Genomic DNA, 24,319 nt, shown 5'->3' with positions numbered 1-24,319 from the left:
CCCAGACTTCTGCTAGAAGTTCCCCCCATGGGCCAGACATGGAAATTCCCTACCCAGCTAGTGGAAGTCTGCCTCTGGAGCTTTACCTTGCCTGGCTGAGGAACAGGTAGAATTTTAAGGCCTCCTGTAGGTTCTCTTTACGGTCCTCTGTATGCCCTAGCAGGTCTTCCCAGGCCTCTTTCAACTCCAACCGCTGCCTCTGCAGGTCATCAGTGGCATCTGGGTGGGACTCACTGAGCCGATTTGCTGTCTCCCCCAATATGTTCACCTAGGAGGTCAAGAGCTCTGGCAATCAGCATAGAGTCACAACTGAATCCTAGCCAAGCAAGAGTTCCAAGCCCAGGTACTCCATCCTCAGGTATCAGTGAGGTACAAGAACACCTTGCTACTTTATAAAGTAGTGGCAATGCTTTTGGTACCCATGATCATTCCTCAGAGTAGTCAAACTTGACATGACCATACCTTTTCTTTTTAAGATGAGAAGGCTGTTGGGCAGGGTAGTTAAGTGCCTCTGTTGGCTGGTGGCAAGCACCTGATTTTTAATGGGAAAATCTTTCCAATACAGACATTTTTTTGTGCTTCTTTTTGCTCTTTGTGATAATGCAAGTTGTATGGTGCTTCTGATTTATTCCAGAATGTATCTGGCAAGCTCTAGAGTTCATTTTTTGGTTAGACTAGGATTAAGCTCATTCAATTCCTTGCTGAGGAAACTCTGCACTATACTTAGGCATAGGCCTGGTTATCCTAGGTATGGCCATTTCTTAGTTATCTTAGGCTGCTGGCCTTCAACTAACTTCTATAAGTTCAGGTCACTAGGAAAATACTAAAGAGGTATCTGAATAGTAGGAGGTTCATTTCCAGTATTTTTTCCCTCCATGTTATTGGTCCTGGGGCATGCCCTTTTAGTGGACTTGCCTCAAGGACAAGGTAAAAGAACAGGTGTGGAGTAAGACAAAGAGAACTATAAGGATAAGAGACTGGAAGATAAAATGGAGGAGTTCCAGTTGTGGCTCAGTGGTTAAAAAAAAAAAAAACCAAAAAACTGACTAGGATCCATGAGGTTTCATCCCTAGTCTTGCTAAGTGAGTTAAAGATCCAGTGTTGCCAAGAGCTGTGGTGTAGCTCACATCCCACATTGCTGTGGCTGTGGCAAAGGCTGGCAGCTGTGGCAGCTCCAATTCAACCACTGGCCCGGGAATTTCCATATGCTGTGGTGTGACCCTAAAAAGAAAAAAAAAAGAAAAAAGAAAGGAAGAAAGAGAAAGAAACAAAGAAAGAAAGAAAAGAAAGAAAAGAAAATGGGAAAAGAGGATGTTAATAGATATACATACATGTGAAGAGGGACGTGTTAGAAAAGCTTGAAAGCACATCTCACCTTTTCCCCCAGGGGTGTGAGGTCTCTCTCAAAGCCTTCATGCTGTCGCTGAAGAGCCTGAACACTGAACAGATCTGAGCCGGGGTCAGCAGCACTGAGGGCCTGGCACTTCTTCTCTATCTGCTCCTTTGTGTCATCTGCATCTCTGATGCATGAGAGTAAAGAGTTTAGGAGATAATGTAGGCTAGAGGCAGACCAGCTGGGTGCACAAGGAAGTCATCGCTGCCATCATCATCATTATTATCCATTTTAATGCATTAGAACTTAAGCTCATTTAATATTTAAAACAACTATTTGAGCCCTAGTTACTATTACCAATCCCATTTTACATATGAGAAAACTGAAGCTAAAAGAGGCTAAGTATTTTCTCACATTTATACCACTGCCAAATGGTGGAGCCTAAATTTGAACCAGGTGACCTGATGGCAAAGCCACATACCTAACTGTTATATTTCATGGCTTTCTATCTTTAGCCACTCTAAACAACCAGACCTGTCTGCATTTAAGTTTTCCCTTCTCTGAATATTCCAAAATATATTTATGTTTGGTTTTCATTGTATTTGTTTATTTGTTTGTTTGCTGACTTAGTTGTTGTGAGTGTTTCTTAGTATAGATAACAGATTTGGAAATCAGACATTTAAAAAAATGTTGAATCAACAGTACAGTCAGCCTGATGTCTGTTGTCCTCTACTGTCTATTTCTAATTCAGAAATATACTTAAATCTCTTGTTTCAACTTCAAGTTTCATTCATTATGATGAAAACATATATAGACTGCTAATTATGTACCAGGACCCATGCTTAAGTACTAGAAAATTGAGTTGGTTGTCTGGGAGTAGCCTATGCCAAGCGAGGGGTCTACTACTGAAGCACCTGATTTCCTGTTATCTCCATCTCCAGAATAAGGGTTAAACTAATGGCTATGGTTCTAACTATAGCCACTAGAATTGGTAGTTCTTGAGTGGGTTCTAGAGCAACACTGCTTTTTAGGGTTAAAATTCTCACCTGTAAAACATCTGGACAGCATGGGCACTGCCCAGCAACTGGCGCTGCTCCTCTGCAAGCCTCTGCAAAGACCCCCAGCGGGCATTCAACTCCTAAAAGAGGTAGACACAGACTTAAGCTAAGAGGTGTCTGAAGATGACATGGGTATTGTATTTTTATATTTCTTTTCTGATATTTCATTGAGAGTATACAGATATGCAACCAACTTCTGAATGTTAATCTTGTATCCTGCTACTTTGCTGAATTCATTGATCAGTTGGAGGAGTTTTTGTGTGGAGTCCTTAGGGTTTTCTATGTACAGTATCATGTCATCTGCATAGAGTAACAATTTTACCTCTTCTCTTCCAATTTGGACACCTTTTCTTTCTTTCGTTTGTCTTGATTGCTGTGGCTAGGACTTCAAGTACTATGTTGAATAAAAGTGGTGAGAGAGGGAGTTCCCATCGTGGCGCAGTGGTTAACGAATCTGACTAGGAACCATGAGGTTGCGGGTTCGGGCCCTGCCCTTGCTCAGTGGATTAACGATCCGGCGTTGCCGTGAGCTGTGGTGTAGGTTGCAGACGCGGCTCGGATCCTGCATTGCTGTGGCTCTGGCGTAGGCTGGTGGCTACAGCTCCGATTCGACCCCTAGCCTGGGAACCTCCATATGCCATGGAAGTGGCCCAAAGAAATAGCAAAAAGACAAAAAAAAAGTGGTGAGAGTGGGCATCCTTGTCTTGTTCCAGATTTTAGTGGGAAGGCTTTCAGATTTTCTCCATTGGGTATTATACTGGCTGTGGGTTTATCATAAATGGCTTTTATTATGTTAAGGTATGTTCCCTCTATTACCCACTTTGGTAAGAGTTTTTATCATGAATGGATGTTGGATTTTGTCAAGTGCTTTTTATGCATCTATTGAGATGATCATGTGGTTTTTGACTTTTGTTTTGTTAATGTGGTGTATGACTTTGATTGATTTGCATATGTCGAACCATATATTAGAAAAGGAATATAAAAATACATTACTTTTAAAAATCACATCCAAAAAAAGTAAATACCTAGGAATAAACCTGACCAAGGTGGTGAAAGACATATGCTGAGAACTATAAAAACATTACTCAAGGAAAGTAAAGAGGATTCAAAGAAATCCATGTTCCTGGATTGAAAAAATTAATATTGTTAAAATGGCCATACTACCCAAAGAAATCTACAGATTAAATCCCTATCAAATTACCCATGAAACTTTTCACAGAACTAGAACAATCCAAAAATTTATTTGGAACCATAAAAGACTGAGAATTGCCAAAGGAACCCTGAGGGAAAAAAAAAAAACAAAAAAAACAAGCAGGAGGCATAATTCTCCCAGACTTCAGACAATATTACAAAGCTACAAGACAGTGTGGTACTGGTACCAAAACAAACATACAGACCAATGGAACAGAATAGAGAACCCAGAAATAAACCCAGGCACCTATGGCCAATTAATCTTTGACAAAGGAGGCAAGAATATAAAATGGGAAAAAGACAGTCTCTTCAGAAAGTGGTGCTGGAAAAACTGGACAGCCAAATGTAAATCAATTAAACTGGAACATACCCTCATACCATGCACAAAAATAAACTCAAAATGGATGCAATGGGAGAAAATAGTTTCAAACGATGCAACTGAAAAGGGCTTAATCTCTAAAATATACAAACCACTTATACAACTCAATAGCCAAAAATCAACAAACCTATTGAAAAATGGGCAGAAGACCTGAAAAGACATTTCTTCAAAGAAGATATACAGATGGTCAACAGGCACATGAAATAAAGCTCAACATCACTAATTACTAGTGAAATACAAATCAAAACTACAAGGAGGTACCACTTCACATGAGTCAGAATGGCTGTCATTAACAAGTCAATAAATAACAAATGCTGGTGAGGGTGTGGAGAAAAGGGAACTCTCCTTTGCTGTTGATGGGAATGTAAATTGGTACAACCATTATGGAAAACAGTACCTTAGAAAACTAAATATAGAACTACCATATGGCCCAGAAATCCCACTCCTGGGCATATATCTGGACAAAACTTTCATTGAAAAAGATACATGCACCCTTATGTTAACTTCAGCACTATTTGCAATAGCCAAGATATAGAAAGAACCAAAATGTCCATCAAAAGATGAATAAATTAAGAAGATGTTGTGTATATATATATATATATATACACATACATACAATGGAATACTACTCAGCCATAAAAAAGAACAAAATAATGCCATTTGCAGCAACCTGGATGGAACTAGAGACTCTCATACTAAGTGAAGTAAGTCAGAAAGAGAAAGACAAATACCATATGATAACACTTATATTCGGAATCTGGTATATGACACAGATGAACCTATCTATAGCAAAGAAACAAACTCATGGATATGGAGAACAGACTTGTGGTTGCCAAGGAGGAGAGGGAAGGAATGGGATAAACTGGGAGTTTGGGGTTAGTAGATGCAAACTATTTGCATTTGGAGTGGATAAGCAATGAGACCCTGCCTTACAGCACAGGGAACTATATATAGTCAGTTGAGATGGTACATGATGGAGGATAATGTGAGAAAAAGAATATATATATAAAATTTTGTCACTTTGCTATATAGCAAAAAGGGACAGAACATTGTAAATCAACTATAACAAAAAATAAATAAATTTAAAAAAAGACAAGTGAGTTCCCTTCATGGCTCAGCAGTTAACGAACCCCACTAGGACCCCTGAGGATGCAGGTTTGATCCCTGGCCTCGCTCAGTGGGTTAAGGACCTGGTGTTGCCATGAGCTGTGGTGTAGGTCACAGAAGTGGCTCAGATCCTACATTGCTGTGGCTGTGGCAAAAGCTAGCGAGCAGTTGTAACTCTGATTTGACCCCTAGCCTAGGAACTTCCATATACCATAGGAGCAGACCTAAAAAGCGAAAAAAAAGAGAGAGAGAGAGAGACTAGATAGGGCATAAATCATGGTTGCTTTCATGTTATCAAAACTGCACAGGTTTTTTTCTTACTCGGAGAGCTTGAACTTGGGCCTCTTTTATGCTAATGCAGTTAAGAAAGGTGTTACTTTCCCGCCCAAACTGATGTTCCAGTGGGACCATCAACCTTAGTGCTGCAATTGATGTTAGCTCCCACAGAGGCTACGTTACAACCTCTGGAAAATGAGTGGAAAGCGTTGCCTTGATAGTTAGATACTATTACCTTTCTCTGTGAAAAATATAATACCTTTCTGCATCCTGAAATGACTAAACCAAGTAGCCTCCAGCCTATTTTCTGTAAACAAATTGTTCTTACGAACATGACTTTTCACTCTTAACCCATGCCGATCACCACAAAAAGAGGCAGATAATTCATCCTCACTGATTTATGACAACCCAGAGAGCTGGACTAAACATTCCATCAATTCATTAGATCTTCTGTGGAACCATAGGTCCAAATCTGAATCAGGTCTAGAATGTCTTCTCCCCCATCTCTATTACCCTATTCTTCCATCAGATTTTATCAGAGCCTATCTCTTCCAGGAAACTTTCTTGATTAACTACTTCTCACTATCATAGCTCCTTTATCTGCATTTTATTTGTATTCATGTATGTGAGCACTGAATTTCTTGGCGTGATGGCCAGAGAGATGGATATGTGTGGCAATTTAAGGATTTCAGATCAGTTAAAATGCATACATGGCTGGACTTTCGAGACTTGCCTTTGACCTTTCTTGTAGCTAGCTCCATGCTGCTATTACCTTCTGCACGTTCTAGCTGATACGAAGTTTAGTGTTTTTAAGTGAAACAAGACTCTCAAAACCCAATCTGGTAGTGAGAAAAAAAAAATGGAAGCAGCCTTAGTTACCTGCTGTATTTGAGTTCCTTCTGGGGTCAGAAGCCCTTCGAATAGAAGATCATCAGCCACCTTGTTGATATCCCTCAGTCGAGGCTCATTGGTTTTCAAATCCTGGGTGGGAAAAGTTATCCAAAGCAGTATAAATCCTTTTATCAAGAACCTTTCATACTTGCCTGCTCATCTCTGCCTGACTTGGCTACAGATTAAAACATATTGCTAGCCTTGCTTGCAATACACAAGCTACCCGCCTCCAATCTGCCACAAAGAGGAGTACCTTTAAGCTCCCTGATAGTTGCTGGCTATCAAAAATGTAACAAGAGAGCTATTATTTATCTAGAATATGAAGCACATTAATTTTCCTAGATGTCTTAAAAATCTCTCCCTGAATTAAACCATTCCATCAGAGGGGTCTCCATCTGAGCCATGTAATATTCTTTGCTGCCAATACAAACTCTTCCCCTCCCTGTAGAATTTCATTGTCTGAGTTGCAATCTGCTTATATTAAGGTGTGTTGTAAGAAAACAGCTCTAGGAAACTTATCACCATGTCTATGGTGACTGTATTATTCATTTTGTTATACAATGGGCTTTCAAAGAGTCTTTTCATGGAAATTTTATTCTAGATATTCTTTTATAAAATTGTTTACAAAAGATATAAACCTTGTTTATCTTTATTTACCCCCTTCTTCACTTTTTCCTTTATTTTAGTTTTCTCTCTCTCTCGATAGAGATATAAAAGTATATATTCACATGTACTTTATCTATCTACATATTTATAGCTATGTATAGCTTTGAATTCCATGTGTAAGGAAGGTATATGAAAAAGGAAAGAAGGAAGGAGTTTATACTCATTGCTAGTTAAGATAATAGAAAGAATCTGAGAGAATAAAGGAGAATGGAAAAAATCTTTAAAATTGTCTGGCAGCAACGTTAGGTTGTTCTTCCATCTTTCCACCACAACTCCTGCCCCACAATTAGACTTTACAAGATTTTCACAATACCCCATCTCAACCTGGATATCAGGAACACAGGACAATATAAGCTGTGAAGATTCAGGCAAACAGCACTTCTAAGAGGAATGCAGAAGTGGCAAGGATGCAGGCTGCAAAGTTAGGGTGACTAGCTTCCTCTGCATTTTCCTTCCATCTCCAATACTCAGAGAAAGATCTGGACCATGGGACTCTCTGTAGCTTTGGGGTGGGGGGGAGGATATTTACCAAATCTGAAATTAAGGAGTTACTTAGGAGTTCATGTGGAATAAAAGGAAACCATGTCACCCTCAAAAAGCTGTTTGGAAGAGAAGGTTCCTCTTTCTCACCGTTTGGAACTCGTCAAACTTTTTCTGCAGCTCCCAAACATCATCTAATTCTACCCCAGTGTTTTCTGCCTTTTTCTCTCGGATCCAGTCCAGCATGTCTCCTGCCTCATAGGCCAGCAAAAACTCATTGTAACGTTGCAACAGACGACGTCTGCGTTCTTCTGCCCGATCTAGGAGGGAGTGGTACCTGGGTGGAGCAACGAAAAAAATGGGAAATGTGGAGTAAGAGATGGAGAAAATGCAGACGAGTAGAGGCATGGTGAGAAAGGGAGAGGAAAAAAAAAAGGACAGAAAGGAGAGGAAGGACAAATTGAAAGAAGAATAATAAAGGGGAGGAGGCAATAAAGATAGAAGGCAAACTGCATGAAAAGCAGAGACAAACCCGGTGTTCCATTTAAAAACAATAAAAGTGTCAATGTTCCAATAATGTGACCAGCAACATCCCTCCCTCATTCTAGAGAAGTGAAAAATTTCACATTCCTATTGACAACCGGATATGAAATAGCCCAGTATGATAAAGAAAGTTCATACGGAAGTCAGAAGACCTTTTGATATCTTTGAAAGAGTGATGGGCAGAAAGTCAGAAGATGTAACCCTATTAAGTGTTTGACCTCAGGCAAATGACTTAATGGTTCTGGGGTTCCTTTTCCTCTGTAAAAACTTAAGGATTTGAATTACCCTAAATTTACTTTCAGCTCTTAAAATCTGTGAATTTGCAAAGCATTTCTAATGCAACAGGCACAGAATCATGAGATGTGCCTGCGGCCAACAGGAAATGTTTGGTCAAACACTGCTCAGTTCTCCAGCCTCTAGAACTTACTGGTTCTCTATCTGTTCCTGGCGTTGGCTGATGTTTTCTGGTTCTTCTCGCCTCCGCTGAGGAAGCATAGGAAACTCATCGTGGGCAAGTTTCCTGACATGGTTAGCTGGCACAAAGCCCTGGTGGTCATCAGCTTCCACTTTCCACCAGTCCTGAAGGAGAGCACATCCCTTAGTTCTGAGAAAAGCCACAGACAAGAGATATTTTAACCCTCACAACCTAAGCCCGTAGACACAGGCAGAGGCTGATGGCCCAAAGACGTACACCATGGCTTACAGGTGGCATATAATTTTTACGTAGTACAAAAGAGATAAATCAGGAGGTGCAAGGACTGCAGGTATAAGCCTCTGAAATCAAGGAATCTGACATTTGATGTTAGACCCTTAACGTTGATAAGGTTTTCAAAAACCGATGGCCACTCTCCTAATGATGAGGCACTTTGTCCACTAGGAATCCACCAAAAAACCACGGTGCCAGAACTGAACTAAGCTCCTTGTGGGTGGAACATCTGTGTATAGCAGTATTGCACAAGACCTTCTCCTTCCTATCTCTCTCCAGAGCCCCTAAAAATCATGTTATTGCCCTGAAATCCACCTGCATGAATGCTTTAAGTATCACCCCGATCTCCAAAGAATACTTTAGGAATGTTGCTATCCTAAGCACTCTGGAGTTAATTTCCATAGAGAATAATGTGGTGAAATGGAGAAGCCAGAGCAAGGAGGAAGGGGGACTGACACACAGCTTATTTGATAATGAAAATCCTTGTCTAGAAAAAAAAAATGCCTTGCCCTCAGAGTAACAATATCCCAAGCTCTCTTTTTCCCTTTGCAATCATTTTTGAAGCTTAAGTATTAGAATATAAAATAATTACTTGACACCCTTCAACTGTATCTAGTCTAGAATGTATCCCATCTATTAAGTTTGTAATGCTTATAAAAATTATAAATTTAAAGAGTCAAAAAATTACTTGAGCTCTTATGAGAAATACATTTAAAATCATAGACCATATTTTGTCACTATTCTCACAGACTAAAGAAACCCAAGTTGACTAAAGACTTCTGTTTAATCAGGTTTTTCCTACCCCCGGCCATTGTTGTTCCTTTACTGAGAACACTGGCACAGAAGAGGAACAAGCAAAGAGACAAGAAGAAAGAGTTTAATCCTGTAAATATGTTATAGAATCACCATGCCTGGCTTACATGTCTTTGTGTAATTACTTAAGATCTCTGACTCCTCACTTTGGTAACTGTAAAAGTGGTAGTATAATCTCAACAGATGTGTGCAGTGTCCTATACAATATAGGGAGGAAAGAGAATATAAAAAGTGATAGTTATTTAAGAGAGAGAGAGAGCAATAGACCCATGTATTAGCTGGCTAATATATGGGTATCTGGCAATGTTGGAAGAGTGGACATTGCAAGAGCCACCTTGTTAATGGGAAGCAAAGCAGAAGGCAAAGTTACCTCGTTGATGGAACTGAGCAGTATTAATATATCATCTTTCTTCATAGTGACTTCTCGGGGGCTGCGGGCCTCAAAGTCGTATAAGGCCATAACCCTCTCTTCTCGAGCATCAGCCTCCACTGGTGCAGCTTGTTGTTGCTGAGCAAAAATAGGACACAGAACATGCCAGTCAGCCATAGGAAATACCTCCCTGTACAGCCTACGCGAGGTGGCGTGTCCCTGGGCCCGACAGGAGAGAGGAGCCTCTGGCTGGGACTTCTTACACAGCTGCCAGTAACACAGCTGTGGCAGTATGCCATCTTCCGAGAGATTGCTCCATCTTAACTCTTCCCGAGGGACACTCAGGCTGGGGAATATGACCATAAAGTGAGCAAGTAAGAATGTAATTTGTCAAAAACATATTATAACACTCTAAGCCACCAGCTCTTAAGTAGGTAGTCAAGGATTATATGAATCAATGTTTCAGAAAATTGTCTGAGAAAGACCCACTATCTCTCATTACCTTCTCCATTCCCTGGGCCTCCACCAACAATCCTTCCAACCCTTAGGCCTTTAAAGTATTTTGTCAAGAAACTATGGACTTTCTTGTTGTAGAGATGAGTGATCTACAGCATAGGTAAGGCCACAGAATTTAAAAAATTGAGAACATAAACTGAGATCAAATATCTTGCCTCTCTCTTTATAAAGTAACCTGCCCTCCAAGGTACAGTCTTCTCTGATTTTCACTTTCCCCAAATATCATATCACTGAGAGGATGAACAAAATACAACCACTCTTTGGATTCCCTTGTACCACAGTGGGTTAAGGATCTGGCATTGTCCGTGCAGGGGTCGCTACTGTGGCACAGGTTTGAGCCCTAGCTTGGGGACCCCCACATGCCGTGGGTGCAGCCTATATATATATATATAATATAAAACAGAAATATAAAACCCCTCTTCATAAGTAATGACCCACACATCTTGGGGTTGAAGATGTCCTTCCCCTTACAAATCCCTCCGATTTTATATCCTTCAAATACTGTTTCATCATAGTTTAAAATACATAAATCCACCTGTTTTTGTGTAGGCACTCACTACGCAGCTTGAGGAAGGCAGAGCACAGAAGTTCTGTAAGTTTGCATTGACTTGACATAGCGAGTCTATGTCTTTCTTGCTCCAAGTGGATGAATTTAGAACCTCTCATAAGCATTTATTAAAGGTGAGAAGCATTCCTCTTTCCCTTCCACTACACACAGGAGACACTTATATCATTGAGTGGATTCCAGCTTCCATCACTCTTCAGGACATTTATTTTCACCTTGCAGTCTAGCCATTCGCACATTCTCAGCCCTTTGCATTTCCCATTTCCCAAATACACTTGATTATTTTGTGCTTTGGAACATTTGCTCTCAGAGCTTATTCACTAGAAAAGCCCTTCCTCCTTATCTGCATCATAAACCACTCCACTGCTTAACTCATTTAAAGAGAATTAAACATTGTTTTCTCTTTTTCCTGTTTGGGTATATATTATATGCAGTTACTTGTTAAAATTTCTTACCTAATAGACTGATTTCCTTCATGTTAGGATTATTTTGTACTCATGCTTGCACATGTTAGATATTTAATAAGTGCTGGTATTTAAAAAAAACTAAGGAAAGAAGGAAAGAAATCAGGAAGGACTATAAGAAGGAGAGATGCAAATAAAAGAAGTAAGAAAAAAATAACTAAGAAAAGGAGAATGTAAATATGAAAGAAAAACGGAAAGAAAAGATTAATATATCAATGAACAAATGATAAAACTTACTGAGAAATTCTTATAAACTAAATCTCAGTTTATGCTACAAAGATGCTACAGTGCCTGCCATAAAGATCTTGGTACTTAGTGGTTTTTGTTTGTTTGTTTGTTTGTTTTGTTTGTTTGTTTGTTTTGTAACTGCTTCCTGGACTGTATTAAGTAAAAACCGGTAATAAAGAGAATTCCTTAATTCCCTTTTCTCTGTGGTGAGGAATATGATTCTTGTCATACCTAAGCCCTTCTTACCTGGCAGGCTTCTGCCTGATCTCGAAGAGCTTGAATACTGTTTCCAAATGCCTTGAGATCCACTAGAAAGGCCTCATGCTTCTTCAGAAGAGCCTGGATTTGTCAACGGGAAGATCATCAGAAGCAAATACAGGAAGAACGCTAACCATCTCTGGGGAGTGTTTCAATTACTGCTTTGTGTTACCCTGGTTGTCCTAATTCCTGGAAAGGGGCACTCTCCATCTATGATACATTTCTTAAATCTAAATTTGCAAGTATCAAGAAAAGAGGAGTTAAATGAACAACAACTTCAATATATTTGCTTTAATCAAAGTTGAATGAATGAAATCAAAACTGTACAAGCATTTTATCAACACACATCATAGCTAAAAGAAGATGCTAATGATAACACTATTTTGTAGAATTAAATGTTAGCATAATTTTGATGGCCATGTCAGGTATTTCTAGTGCCTAGGGGTTGTGAAATCCTGTACTGGCTGATAATAGGACAATGAAAAAAAAAAACAAAGGAATGGATAGAAAGTGTAATTATAACCTTTGCAGTTCTTGCCCCAACATGTCTGCCTGATTTTATTATAATAAAGTAATTAAGGAGCCTATATTTTAAAGCCATAGTTGGTTTGTGAAATCCCAAGTTTAGTCTGGGAAGTTTAGGATGGGATGAAGATAGGCATGGATGCAAGGTCATGAGTTTTTGAATTTAGATACATCTCTAAGAATTATCAATCTCTATGGGGTTAGGAAAATGTGATGCATTTTTTGGAATTTCTGTTAATTTAGGTTATCTCAGCAAAAGAAGACCAAAGATTATCACTCTGGAAACCTGAAATAATCAAGCAAAACCTGGGGCTGTCACACAGTCTAATTTGGTACTAATTTGGCACTAGTTTGGTGAGAACTAGACAATGTCCCTCCTTGTGCCCACCTTACCCCAGCTGCTTCTTCATCAGCCCCATAGTTAGTGTTATCTACAATAGGCTCCTTCTCTCTAATCCATGCTTCTGCTTCATGCAGGTCAGCTAGGTACTGCTGGAACTGGACATTGGCTTCAAGTGCATTCTGCCGTCTAGCAGCTCGAGCCTGGAGAGATTCCATATTCTCATTCAAACTCTTGACCCTAGAAGCCACATCTTCTGCTGCAAAGTGTCCTATTAAGCAGTTATAGAAAACAGGAGTGTTACCCTCATTGATGTCCATTATACTTTAGCCCTTTGGGTGAACTGGGGAAGAATGTAAGGCATGAGGTTTGATGCTGCATGTAGTCAATGTGACCTTCCACCTGAATTCCTGGGATTTGGAATGTCATACATGAGATTAAGCATTGATAGGTGCTAATGGAAGATAGGTGTGTATGTGTGGTGGTGAACTGGGTGGTATAGCCTGTGAAAACAAAATACCTATTTGCAAGTACTTCTCAGAGTTCTAAAAACATGTATTCTCTAGCCTAAACAGGAAGTTTAGCAGATTTTCATTTCTTCCCATAAAGGACTTACGAATACAGGAATTGCTCCCTCACCTTAAACAACTAGAAAACAGGACAGACCATAAGATACAATGGTTTTTCAGACAGTAGGCAGAGGAGTGTGACTCCTGAGACAAGGGAAAGAAATGAGATATACCTTAAGATTGCCACAGTTTATGCCCAGGGCAGTTTCTAGATTATAGTGCTGGGAGTGCTAACCCCAAGAGAACTAACATCCAAACCAAGTCCAGGAAATGGAGATCAGAACTAGGGGAAGACAAGACAGCTAGAGCTTGCGGAGCAGGTTTCTGAAGATGGGAGACTAAGAAAGCGAGAGACTTCGAGACTATATAAAATAAGACATATAAAGAAACAGTGCTGTTTATTATAATAGACCATAAGTCATTAGGAACCTAAGACATGTCTTCATAGGCTTTGAAGTTCGCATGTGGGAAAAGGATTTGATTTTTTTATGGGACTTAATAAGTTAAATTCTGAATTCTGCAACTTCAGTAGAACATGTTGATTATTAAGGTAAATATATTTTAATAATTTTGACTGTACAAAAAAAAGACATGCCTAGCTCATAAGATAAGGGAGTTCCTTATCTTATGAGCTTATCGTATTATTAGGACTATACAAACAATCTTATATAGTCATCTGTCAGAAATGCCAAAGGGAAATTTCTATATTGGATGGAAAGGGGGATTGGATACCTTTAAATTCCCTTGAAGACCTAAAACTAAACAAACGTCTTCCCATAAGTCTGGCATCGTGATGATTGGTCAATTCAAATCACACATACCTTCCTCTACCATTTTGTTTCCCCTCCATGTTATCTCTCGGATGCGTGGCTCATGGTTGGCAATATCTGCCTGGATGACTTGGTGTCTGTTCAAAAATTTCTTGGCGGCAATAAGGTCCTTGCCTAGAGAGAAAAATAATTTCAAGGTCACTTTTCTAGTGTACAGAATAAGAGGCTACTGTACTTCTTTTTAACTCTTGGGCATATACATTCTTCCCTTTGAGGTTCTAATCATTACATGGGCTTCCTGAAATGTATGCTGTTGGTCTGAATTATCTCTGCTCAGCTTTGTTCTTTGCTTTGGCTTCTTGTACTAAGAAAACTCATTATTCTACAAAATATGATGAATAAATCACTATTCTCTTTGGATGACAGGTGGAAAGGCAAGTAACCCTTTAGCTCAAACTTCCAAGACCATGCAATCAATTTTCCTTTAGCATATTGTAGTGTAAAAAGCAGGATATTCCACTTACTAATTTCCATGGGTGTCAGCAAGTTATGAAATCCTTTAAACCTAGATTCTTTCACCATAAAAATGGCCCAGTGTTATCTGTTTTGTAGTTTTCTTTGTAGGGATTAGAAATAACATAGAAAGTACCTCACTCTATGCTTAACATTAACTAACACCTAATAAATACTATGTACTGTTAATTTCCTCCTTTTTCTAGGTCCCCAGTTGCAGCTGTCTACCTCATTCTCCCTGTTTTCCATCTTTGCTTCACCCCTTTTTCCTCCGAAGTTTTATTCCCTATACTTCACATTAATGTCTCATCAGAAACACTCTATGACCATTTATCCTCCAAAGAGATCTTTTGTCTTCTAGGATGTTTTCCCCAATTAGTCCCTCCACTGTCATCACTGCCCAGCCTCTCATGTATATTAAGATGTGCCCATACATGTATGTTAAGATACATGTATATTAAGTTTGTATTATATTTATGCACACTTTTTCCTGTATTTCAGTGCAAGTATCTTGGCACTAACAATGTTGAGCTGACAGGAAAGGAAAATATGTATTTATCTGCTGCTTCACCTCTTTTCCTTGTAGTAGCCCATATAAATCCTTTCGGTAGTTCCCCTTATAAAAGGCAGCCACTGTCAATACAGACAAAAATACGTGGTACATAAATGCTAATTGTGACTGCTGAGCCAAAGAACCTGACAATAACTTAAATTTGAGCAAGTAGTAAAAATCTGGTCACTTTAGTTTTTCCCAGAGGCCTTAAATTCATGGCACAGTTCATGACTGGTTTTAGGAGGTAAACTTCTCAGTGTGAATTTTGGTAAAAAATCTTCTTTTGGAAGGCTGGAAAAAGCTTGTGAGTCTAAAGGGAAAGAGCTAAAGGCAAACTTCACGCATGCGCACAGATCTCTCAAAACGGGCTGACCTCGGTCTTCTCCTATAGCTCCTCCTGCTCTGTTCTACTAACCAAGGTAGGTGGAAGCCGCTGAGGGTTCCGTCTCTTGGATCCAGGCCTCCTCATCCTCTGTGTCTCTGCAGATCCATAGCAGCATGAATTGGTCATTGAGTTTATTCCTCCGGAAGCTCAGCGGCTCCTTCAGTTCTTCAAACCTGGACACCAGTGACTCCTGCCTTGCCCGTAATTCCCCAGCATTGGGATGGCCTATTTCTTCAAAATGTGCCGCCAGGTCTTTGAGGGTGTCCACTTGATCCTGAGGAAGAAATAGACTGGGTGTCAGAAAATCCTATCCTTCTGTAAAAAAAGGACGAGAGTTTGGCAGGGGGAGGAGAGGGAGGGGCACGAGGATCATCATCCCCTCCCATATACTGTGTTTAAACTTATCAAATCAGTGAAATGGAATGGAAGGAGTTGCTATTCTGAGAACCAATGCATCAGGCTAAAAGCTATTTATCGGAAACTAGTGCTGGAACCACATTTTAGAAAGAAGAAGAAGATAGTAGCTATTTATAGGATGTGCCATAGAACTAAAAGAAATGTAGAATTACAAAACCTTAATTTGGGGGGAATGTTGATAAGTGCCCCCCCCCCAAGGAAAACAGCAGGGGGCTTTTTCTAACTCAGTTCCTTTTCCAACCTCTTTCACCCTATAAAATGAGCTATAGTTGTAAATAACATGGAAACTTCTGAGGCTTAAGTTTGTTGCGTAACAGGAACAATGCCTATGAGATGAAACATGATGTTACAAAAATAAATGTCAGAACCTCAGAAAGGGAAATTCAAAGGCCTTACTTTGAACACTAGCAGTTGTATGAATTTAAGTAAATCACTGTTCATACTGTGTCCTATGTGAGAAAGGAGGAAAACAGAAACAGAAGTTTGAAGGATCGTCCTAGAAATAAAATTTTAATTGTAGTACTATGGGGTAAAACAGATAAGAGAGAGTCATTTCATCTGTGTTAATAAGCTCAACTACAAATGTGCCGGCAGTGGCACAGTACACAGGAGTTTTGCCTCTCTGTTTGTTTTGTTTGTTAGGGGTGATAAGTGTTCTTCAAGAAATAAATGAACAGCAGGTATTGACTTTACTTATTCTATTTTGTCATCCAGTGCTCACCCTAAACAGGGTTTGATCTAATTTCTTCTTATTTTGGAACAAACCATTGACCATATAAATAGCTTTTTTTTTTGTCTTTTTGCCTTTTCTAGGGCCACTCCCACGGCATATGGAGGTTCCCAGGCTAGGGATCTAATCGGAGCTATAGCCACCAGCCTTCGCCAGAGCCACAGCAATGCCAGATCCGAGCCGTGTCTGTGACCTATACCATAGCTCACCGCAACGCCGGGTCCTTAACCTACTGAGCAAGGCCAGGAATGGAACCCGCACCCTCATGGTTCCTAGACATATTAATTAACCACTGCACCACAACGGGACCTCCCATAAATAGCTTCTTAAAACATATAGTCAATTCTCCATAAAGAATTAAAAGTTCCATAAAGAGTTAAAATTAAAATTTCCTACTAGCCATCTGTTCTCATCTCTTAGGACATTTTAACTTTGAAAAAAATCATTGTGTAATAGAGTGATTTTAAAACATCATAGTTGTCATCATGATTATGGTTCCATTGTACTATCTGAAAACTAATGTAGTGTAAGATACCTTAGACTAAAGAAATGGACTTGGCTGCTAGTCAGTGGCCTTTTCCTTTTAGGAAAATTGTTCACCTGTTTGATATTAGTTTCCTCATCTGTATAATGAGGACTTTGGGTGAGGGAATATTTATGATATTTTCCAACTTTAATATTTCATATCTAGAATTTCTTTTGCAAATGTGATATCTTAGCCATTACTCCAACTAGGAGAACCCTGATGTTTTATCGGATGCCCTAACATTCCAAAATAGGGTTACATACTCCTATTTATTACATGTTTACACATACTGTTCTTCTTTGTACGTTTTTATTTACTTTTAACCAAATCTTATCTTTTTCTTCCTTTAAAAATCTGTTCCAAGCTCTATTCCCTATGTTGACTTCAAAGCTGTCTTTATGTGGTTTTCCTAACTCTAACATTTTTCTTCAAGCTCCATTAAGCCATACCTAAAATTATATAAGTGTCTGGGTTTGTTTGTTTATTTACTGTTTTCTGTAGATTATTCTGTCTTTTCCATTTAAGTAAGAGTGACCAAAGAGCAGACACCATAAAAGTGTATTTTAACAGGACAAATCAGTAGGAATTTCTAGGGAACAACAGAATCATTTATAAATACAAGCTAGGATTCCTGGCATGAGAAACTGAATCACCTAGAACTGAATTTCTACTAAGTTCTCCAGAAACTCATATACAGTATCTATACTCCAGAAACTTACTGGATAAATTTATTTAAAGTAACAGTCTTGTGGGATTTCAGGGGGATAACCCTAAAACTAAGAGCCTAAAGGTTTGCATCCTACTCCTGCCTCTACTGTTAAATTTTCTCTGTGACATTGGGGGAGTTGCTTTAATTCTCTGTGTTTCATTTTTTTTTTTAACTAAAAAAGGATAGGATTAAAAGTAGTTTTAAGCTTTGAATTATAGAATGCTATAACAGAAAGAGGCAGATTTATCCAAATTCTCAATTTATAGGTGAGGATACATATGTGTGAAAAGTTGAAAAGATACACCAAAAATCCCATAACTAGTAAGTAACTGGTAATAAGGCTATGTATAAAACCTAGGTTTCTGAGAGTACACTGTTACGTTTAGAAGTGTCAATAAAGTCTTATGTCAGTCGTGAGGTTCTGAAAAAAGACATCAGGCACCCAGAAGGATGGCTGGATTAAAGGAGATTTTGGAAAAAGGTAGTTGACCAACTAAAAGTTTTGAATTCTTACCTTTGGTTTCCTGCTCTCTTTTTCTTTTAATAATAATTACTTAGTATTAGTGTGCTCAGAGCATACACACAGGAGCTGTGGCCTACAACTGGCCAAAGAGCTGGCAACAAACCTGACGAGCAGCCACAGCGGACTCCAGGAGTTGGTGTTTCCTGCGTAGATTCTGTATATCTGCCAGGCCTTTCCCGTAATCCTCAGAGAAAGCCTGCCACTTCACCTCCTCCAGCCAGCGCTGCAAGTCTTCTGCATTATTTTCAAATTGCAGCAGCCTGTTAGCTTCATACAACTGGGTTCCTAGAGAAGACATCAGGTATAAAATAGGTATCATAACAGATCCCCATCACGTGCTAACATATATTACATCAGGTTAGGAAGCAATATAATGTTTCGATATTCCAATGGGGAAAAAATATGTTTCATAGATGATTATACAAGAAATCACCATAAATGTGTAGAATTTGGATGGTATATGTTTTTGAATATAGTAGTTTTCTCAAAGCAAAGAGAAACAATATATTTATTTCCTGTTGAGGAATAGTGTTTCTATGTTAGAGTTTAACAATCTTGATATTTTCATGCCATTTGTTACTCTCTATGGAGACCTCCTTATCAAAGGGATTAAAACACAAACACTGCATTTTGCAAGAGGAGTATAAAATGGGCTTGGTTCAATTTGAAATTTTGAAGTATCTTTTCATAAATCTCTTTCTCAGAACCTTGCTAGCCATCCCCCTTAGTGCCTGTCCCTCATCATAAACCAGATCCTACAGTTTTATCCTCCAGAAAATATCTTGATTATCCACATCATTCACAGCTAAATTCTTAATTCTGTGCTCTTACAACAGTTATTTGCATTATTTCTGTGAAGCAATTACTATATTCCTTGATGGTGTGGAGTAGCAGCATTTTCTTATTGTTACTATCAAGTTAGATTTTTTTTCCTAAACCAAAAATCAAGATGACATCCAACAAAATCAGTATGATAAATCTCTTCTATAACCAAGGCAGAATCATGTCTATAGTAGAGGTTTATAACAAGGGGGATACTGACAGAGGAACTTCATTATTTGTGTTAATTATGACAATTAATTTTCCAAAGTGAGAGGGGAAATTAAAAGTAAGTAGAAGCAATTCAAGCAAACCTGGGAGAACTTTTGAAGAGTTTACAACAGAGCCTGAACATGCTCACATAGGTAAAAAAAGCTACAAGTAATCAAGCCCTATTTATAAGAATAAAATATCATGGGAACATCCCATGTGGCACCAACAGTCTTATAATGTCTAATTGCATAACCTGGATCATAATATCGTGTCTCATCTACAGAACCAAAATACGTAAAATATAATTTAAGGACACTAGTTTTAAGAAAACAATCAATGTTGAATTCATGGTATCTGGGTATTTATTCAAGAGAAATTTAAAAAGTGGGAGAAAAGTGAAGAAAACAAAAGTAATTTCAGTTGAAAAGACCAGACATGAAGAAAACACAGGGTAAAAAATTTAAGTTGAATTTCAAAACTTCTTGACCAATAGAGGAAAACAAAGGGAGGTAAATGAATATCATCCCTGCACACAGAGGTCACTGAGTAAACTTGAGGTGGTGGTTTTCAGAATTTAGGGATTATTTTTTCAACAAAACTCTGCTTCTAACCTTTCTGTGCTGTAGCCTCCAGCAGCTCCCTCCAGAGGCTGTCAATGTCACTCAATCGAGCAGCCACACGCTCAGAGGCATAGTGATTATTCTCTATCATCTCCTGGCCAGTTTGCTTTAGGTTATCGAGTAGGATCTTATTAGCTGCTAATTCCTCTTCAAAGACTTGCTGCTTTTGAACCTGGCTCTTCAAGTTCTGTGTATCCTGAAACAAAATGAAAAAAAAAAAGGAAAGAAAACCATTACTTGAAGAATGAGAGGCAAGTCAGAAAGAGAAAGTCAAATACCATATGATGACATTTATAGGTGGAATCTAACATATGACACAACTGGATATATCTATGAAACAGAAACAGATGCACAGACATAGAGGACAAAATTGTGGTTGCCGACAGGGAGGAGTTCAGGTGAAGGCTGGAGTGGAAGGTTGGGTTTAGCAAATGTAAGCTATAATACACGGAGGGGATAATCAACAAGAAGCTACTGCATAGCACAGAGAAGTATATTCAAGGGTCTATGATAAACCATAAGAGAAAATAATATTAAAAAGATACATGTATATATGAATCATTTTGTTGTAGAGCAGAAGTTAACACAACACTTTAAATCAACAATACTTCAACTTAAAAATTTTTCATTAAAAAAAAAGAATGAGGAGTTCCTGTCGTGGCGCAGTGGTTAACGAATCCGACTAGGAACCATGAGGTTGCGGGTTCGGTCCCTGCCTTTGCTCAGTGGGTTAACGATCCGGCATTGCCGTGAGCTGTGGTGTAGGTTGCAGACGCGGCTCGGATCCCGCATTGCTGTGGCTCTGGCGTAGGCTGGTGGCTACAGCTCCGATTCAACCCCTAGCCTGGGAACCTCCATATGCCGCGGGAGCGGCCCAAGAAATAGCAACAACAACAACAACAACAACAACAAAGAATGAGAGGAAGACATTTTGAGCATAAGGATTTCTTTTTACTATAAACCTAACTGAACTAAGAAGAAGATATAAGGGAGAATGGTACTAGTTCAAGAATAGAGCCAGAGGATGCTTAAGAAACTATGTGACCAATCCCTCCTTCTATACAAATGGCAGCCATGACTAATCAATCCCTGGATATGATCTGAAGAATCCCTGGGTATGATCTAAATATGATCTGGATATCATTTTAAATATGACACCCCATGCAAGCATTAACAATCCATCAGAACTGTCATGAAAGATATAGATTATTTTCCATCCCTGTCCTAGTACATGAACCAACCATCCTTTTGTCCTAAGGCATGAACCAGTATATGAACCACCCATCTGTATAGAGAAGATCTGCTTACACTATATACACTGCAACTATAACTCCTCTGGAGAACATGAGCACATAATGTTGAGTTTTATAGAATGAAGGATACATATAAGATGCCCAAACTTCTATAAAAGTATAAGAACAAAAGGATGAGAGGTATACATCTAAGAGGTATACATTTATTAAATGATATCTAGAAAGTAAATACTGTGAATAGATACTGGCCTAGAGATCAAGAGACTAATTCTAGATGATTATAAATGCAAAAATTTGTAAGTATATATGTGTGTGTATGAGAGTTTATATTGTGAGTGAAAAAAAAAATGTGTTTTATACAACCCCAAGGTAAAGAAACCTTGAAAGATAATTTAGGAATTTTTTAAAGTTACACGAACTAAAACAGGAGAGGAAGAGAATTCAAGCCAATTTTTCACCCTCTCCAGAAAAGAATTCATGCTTTTAACTCCTACATTAAACTGCCTCCTAAATAATTGACTAACAATTCAGATCCACGGTTTCTTCATCTGTAACATAAAGAGTTGTTCCTTTCCAACTACAAAACTGTGTAAGTATATATTATACCCAACCCTTAGGTTACTTTTGAGTTCCAAGTACCTTGAATGTACACTAAGATTAGACACAACAGGAGTTCCCATTATGACTCAGTGGGCTATGAACCAGACTAGCATCCATGAGGATGTTGATTTGATCCCTGCCCTCACTCAGTGAGTTAAGGGTCTGGCATTGCTGTGAGCTATAATGTAGGTCACAGATGTGGTGGCTCGGATCTGGCATCGCTGTGGCTGTAGTGTAGGCTGGGAGCTGCAGCTCTGATTCAGCCCCTAGCCTGGGAACTTCCATATATCACAGGTGCAGGCCTGAAAAGAAAAAAAAATAGACACAATATTTTCCTCCTGTAAGGTTGTAGAGGGGAGCAGGAGATAAATAGCTAAATAAGGAGCAGTTCCTCCTTTCCCCCATTCTACTAAGGACCGCTGGAAACTGTGTTGGAGAAAAGGGGTGATGAGAAACAGGATGTAGGAAAACCAGAAACTAGACTCTTAGCTAAACATATAGCCTTGGAGGAGTCACTGCCCTTCTCTGAGACTCTGACTCCTCATCTATGAAATGAGGCTCACCAGATGAATAATACTGTCCTTTCAGTTCCAAGATTTTAATTCCATGAAATTAAATCCCGATGAGTATGTCTAGGGTCTGCAAATCCTGCCTACCTTATAATCTTCATCATCTGCCAACTTTTTCTTCTTGTTGATCCAGTTCTTTAGGTCATCTGAGTCCTGATACAGTTGCTGCAGAAGCAAGGAATCCTCCAGCAATTTGCGTCGAGTGGCAGCCCTTTCACGTAAAGCATCCTGTCGGGCCAACAGCTGCAAAAAAAAAAAAAAAGCAAACTTTATCAGGAATATCAAATATGGATACATGAGATTCACTAGTACCTTGGTCATCATGTTCCAACATTTCCCTTGATCCCAGTGCACAGACAGGCAGCTACACATCTGGGACATTGGACATACCTCATCCCGGATAGTAGCAATGTTCTTTGAATCATAGTGATGATCATCAATCAGTTTGGTTGCAGTCTCATCTAAGGTCTGAAAAGAAAAAAAGTGGTTTTTGCTCACTAGCCACTGAGTAAGTGGCCACAGTTTGGCTAGCCATTTAAAGAGGAAGCATGACAATGTAGGAAGAGGAAAAGTTTCAGAATCAGATGGTCTGGGTCCTACTTCTGATTCCGGTTACAAATTGTATTTTCAAATGTATATCTCAGGCAGGCTAATTACCTTCTCCATGCCACAATGTATTTAAAATCTAGGTTACAGTAAATGAATGCTGATGTCGTTACAAGGTGAATATTTGATCTATTCTCAAATTTTTAAGAAGAAGCACTAGTGGTATAGCCATGTCCAATGGCCAGTCTCAATCAGTCTATTGTCTTTCTATCAATCTGTCTATCCTTCCATCTTATATTATGTACACTTACGTCTATACCTATATCTCTAGCTACGTGGGGTATGGAGTCAGAAATTACAGAGATGAATTTTCACTCATATTCATTCATGAACTCCCAGGATTACTAGATCTCAGGATGGATTAATTGCTTGGGACTAGGAAAATGATCTAAAATAAATGATAGTATTTTGTAAACAATAATTTATTTTACACTGTTACTTTTACCCATGAGGATCAAGCATATGGATAAGTAAGGGACCATGTTAAGCTCCGTATTTACTGAAGGTTAACAGAGAAGACTTAAAATTTTATTGTTGTTTTTGTTGCTGGTGGTGGCGGCATATATGCCTGAGCATGAGGTTAAAGCCAACACTGTCTTAGGACACAACCAAAGACACACAGTATTCTGAACAAATAAAGTCTTCCTCACACTTCTTTGAAACTTTCTTATGTATTAACTGGTTTCTGGGACATTGTTAACTTAAAGTTCACAGGAAAACTGTAGTAGTATCAAGTGAGAAACACATAAATGAAGATATGCAGGAAAAAAATAGATACTACTTAGGTATCATCAAAGAGGTTATGGCTCAGCAGTTTACAAACCCGACTAGTATCCGTGAGGATGTAGGTTCGATCCCCAGCCTTGCTCAGTGTGTTAAGGATCTGACATTGTTGCTGAGAGTCGTGGTGTAGGCTAAAGATACGGCTCCACGCAGCTCGGATCTCACTTTGCTGTGGCTGGGGTGTAGGCTGGCAGCTATAGCTCTGATTGACCCCTAGCCAGGGAAATTCTATATGCTGCAGATGCAGCCCTGAAAAAGCAAAAAAGCAAGAAAGCAAACAAACAACAAAAAACATAAATATGCTTTTTGGAATAAGAAATAGTGTGATAAAAATGAGTATTTTTCTGGATATTTTCTCTTTTAAGAACCACCCTCCTGTTAACTGTATGATAGTTATGGGTAATTCTAAGGATTGATACTGTAGGAGATGCTACATACAAATGTGAAGCAAT

At 39.0% G+C, this 24,319-nt stretch overlaps 1 protein-coding gene across 1 annotated transcript in view; it reads right to left on the bottom strand.

Moving 5' to 3' along the window:
- The window catches only part of SPTA1 (spectrin alpha, erythrocytic 1), a 67,856-nt gene that overhangs the window by 29,725 nt on the left and 13,812 nt on the right, over nt 1-24,319 (bottom strand). The window contains exons 13-27 of the mRNA XM_047784218.1: nt 22,869-22,946; nt 22,566-22,721; nt 20,048-20,252; nt 18,508-18,689; nt 15,530-15,773; nt 14,100-14,222; nt 12,763-12,980; nt 11,833-11,925; nt 9,814-9,951; nt 8,352-8,503; nt 7,532-7,718; nt 6,224-6,325; nt 2,380-2,471; nt 1,376-1,520; nt 87-268 (exon numbers count right to left, since the gene is read on the bottom strand). Of these exons, the coding sequence (XP_047640174.1) occupies nt 87-268; nt 1,376-1,520; nt 2,380-2,471; nt 6,224-6,325; nt 7,532-7,718; nt 8,352-8,503; nt 9,814-9,951; nt 11,833-11,925; nt 12,763-12,980; nt 14,100-14,222; nt 15,530-15,773; nt 18,508-18,689; nt 20,048-20,252; nt 22,566-22,721; nt 22,869-22,946 (2,297 nt within the window). The remainder of the gene's footprint in view (nt 1-86; nt 269-1,375; nt 1,521-2,379; nt 2,472-6,223; nt 6,326-7,531; nt 7,719-8,351; nt 8,504-9,813; nt 9,952-11,832; nt 11,926-12,762; nt 12,981-14,099; nt 14,223-15,529; nt 15,774-18,507; nt 18,690-20,047; nt 20,253-22,565; nt 22,722-22,868; nt 22,947-24,319) is intronic.

Source organism: Phacochoerus africanus, chromosome 6 (assembly GCF_016906955.1).
Source record: "Phacochoerus africanus isolate WHEZ1 chromosome 6, ROS_Pafr_v1, whole genome shotgun sequence".
Classification (NCBI taxonomy): domain Eukaryota; kingdom Metazoa; phylum Chordata; class Mammalia; order Artiodactyla; family Suidae; genus Phacochoerus; species Phacochoerus africanus.
Note: the sequence above shows the minus strand (reverse complement) of the source record. Positions and strands in the feature narration are given on the sequence as shown.